General features: G+C 36.0%; 1 protein-coding gene across 1 annotated transcript; it reads left to right on the top strand.

The window, feature by feature from the left end:
• Positions 1-126: 126 nt before the first annotated feature.
• Positions 127-1223, top strand: LOC110037097 (purine permease 1-like; the record flags this gene model as incomplete). Its single annotated transcript, XM_020741673.1, has 2 exons — positions 127-469; positions 805-1223. Coding segments are annotated over exons 1-2 (762 nt in total), but the record flags the coding sequence as incomplete, so codon positions are not given.
• Positions 1224-2168: the final 945 nt, after the last annotated feature.

Below are 2168 nucleotides of genomic sequence, written 5' to 3'. Positions count from 1 at the left end.
TTTCACCAGCCAGCTAAACCTTAAATCTCTAGAAAAAAAAAATCAAATTATAAATAGCCCCCCAGCATGTCAAATAATCAAACAAGCAATACAGAGCAACTAAACCACAAGTGACCGAAGAGAGAAATGGAAATAGAAAACAAAAATCATGAAGAAATCCTCCAACCCAACAAGAACATTGTTGATATGAAAAACCTCGGAACACCCAGAATGAAGAGACTCATCCTCCTCGCAGTTAACATTCTCCTGCTCCTCGTCGGCGCCACCGGCAGCCCCCTCATCCTCCGAGTCTATTTCCTCCATGGAGGCAATCGGAAGTGGTTCTCCGGCTTCCTTCAAACAGCCGGTTTCCCTTTCCTCCTTATCCCCATGCTCTTCTCCTTCCTCCGCCGTCGTCGAGCTCATTCTCGCCTATTCTTGCTCACGCCCAAACTCCTGCTCTGTTGCGCCATTATTGGCCTCCTCACAGGTACTCATAGAAGTTTAATTTTCAGATGTTAATGATCACATTTCTGTTTGATAAAGTTGTTAAAACGAGGGTTTGGGTGCGAGATTGATAAAATGCATAAGAATTAGGCGCCCTGTATGTAAATTTCCGAAATTTAAAACACCATATTAAATGGGATGTATGTAAATATGAAAGTTTAATTAGGAGTGAGATATGTAAATATATAAGAAATTGTGTGCTAGGTATAAATTTCCAAATTTCTTTCCAACAAATTAACATCCAGAAGCAGAACAGCCCCAAAAAGCTTCTTTCAAAATCTTGAAATGAATAATAAAAAATTTGACTGAATGACGCAGGCATCGTGGACTATCTCTACTCCTTCGGCCTCGCCTTCCTTCCGGTCTCCACGGCCTCCCTCCTCATCTCAATGCAGCTCGGCTTCACCGCCATCTTCGCCTTCTTCATCGTGAATCAGAAGTTCAGTTCTTTCACAGTAAATGCGGTGGTGCTGCTGACGTTTGGTGCGGTGGTGCTCGGCGTGCACGCGAATGGGGATCGGCCGAACGGAGAATCGAAGTCCGACTACTATCTGGGGTTTGCGGTAACACTTTCGGCGGCCATTATATACAGCATGGTGTTGCCGCTTGTAGAGCTTATGTACAAGCGGGCGAAGCAGGTGGTCACTTACGCGCTCGTCATGGAGATGCAATTTGTTATTGGCTTTTTTGCGACGCTCGTTTGTGCCGTTGGGATGGTGGTCAACAAAGATTTTCAAGTGAGTTTTTTTTTTTTCCTTTAAACTTACCTTTTAATCTTTATGTATTTTAATAAATTACATCAAAATTTTAATTATTACATATATCACCTTATCTATGTATGAAAATATTTGTCTTATTATTTAAAATTTAAAACAGTGATACTTTTTATGTGACATGAAAAATGAAGGTAATATAAATGTAAAATTAAAATTTCTGTTTAGGTATGAAAATGCATAGGATATGGATGGTAATATAATATGCATCGAAAAGCCCCATTTTTAAGGAAGATTTAGTTACATACCACTCAATACTTGCGAGTAAAGTGCCAAAATAGTTCCCCAATATTTAAATGAGGTTATTTTAATCATAGAGTATAAAAGTGTAGTCTGTGCGAGTAAAGTGCCAAAATAGTTCCCCAATATTTACATGAGGTTATTTTAATCATAGAGTTTTATAAAAGTGCAGGCTAATGAATTTTTAAATTGGCGTTGAAATAATCTTGATGAAGGACTATTAGAGTTCAATTTTAAAATAGTCTTAGATTATTTTGGTACTTCTATAAACTCGACCTAAAATTAAAACAACCAGATCTAAATAGTGGGGGATAACTTTGTTACTTTATTCCAATACTGCACTTTATTCCAATACTTAAGTATATGGAAGATTTACACTATTACTCAATTCTTATGTATATTTATATTTAACTCCTAAATTATAATTTTTACATATATATCTTGTTGTTGGCCTATGCATAAAAAGTCCTATTTCACTTTTTAAAAATTAAAGTGATGGTATTTTTAATGTGATAGAAAAATTTAGATGGTATAAATATTTAAAAAAATAATTAACGTGTTTAAAATGCAATGCTTACAAATTGGGTATAATATATGCAACGCCCCAATGTGTTTACTTATCTAAAATCATAATTTTAATTTTTACACACACACACACACATTATATAT

This window comes from Phalaenopsis equestris, unplaced genomic scaffold (assembly GCF_001263595.1).
Source record: "Phalaenopsis equestris unplaced genomic scaffold, ASM126359v1 Scaffold215144, whole genome shotgun sequence".
Taxonomy (NCBI): Eukaryota; Viridiplantae; Streptophyta; class Magnoliopsida; order Asparagales; family Orchidaceae; genus Phalaenopsis; species Phalaenopsis equestris.
This window is presented reverse-complemented; position numbering and strand designations above follow the sequence as displayed.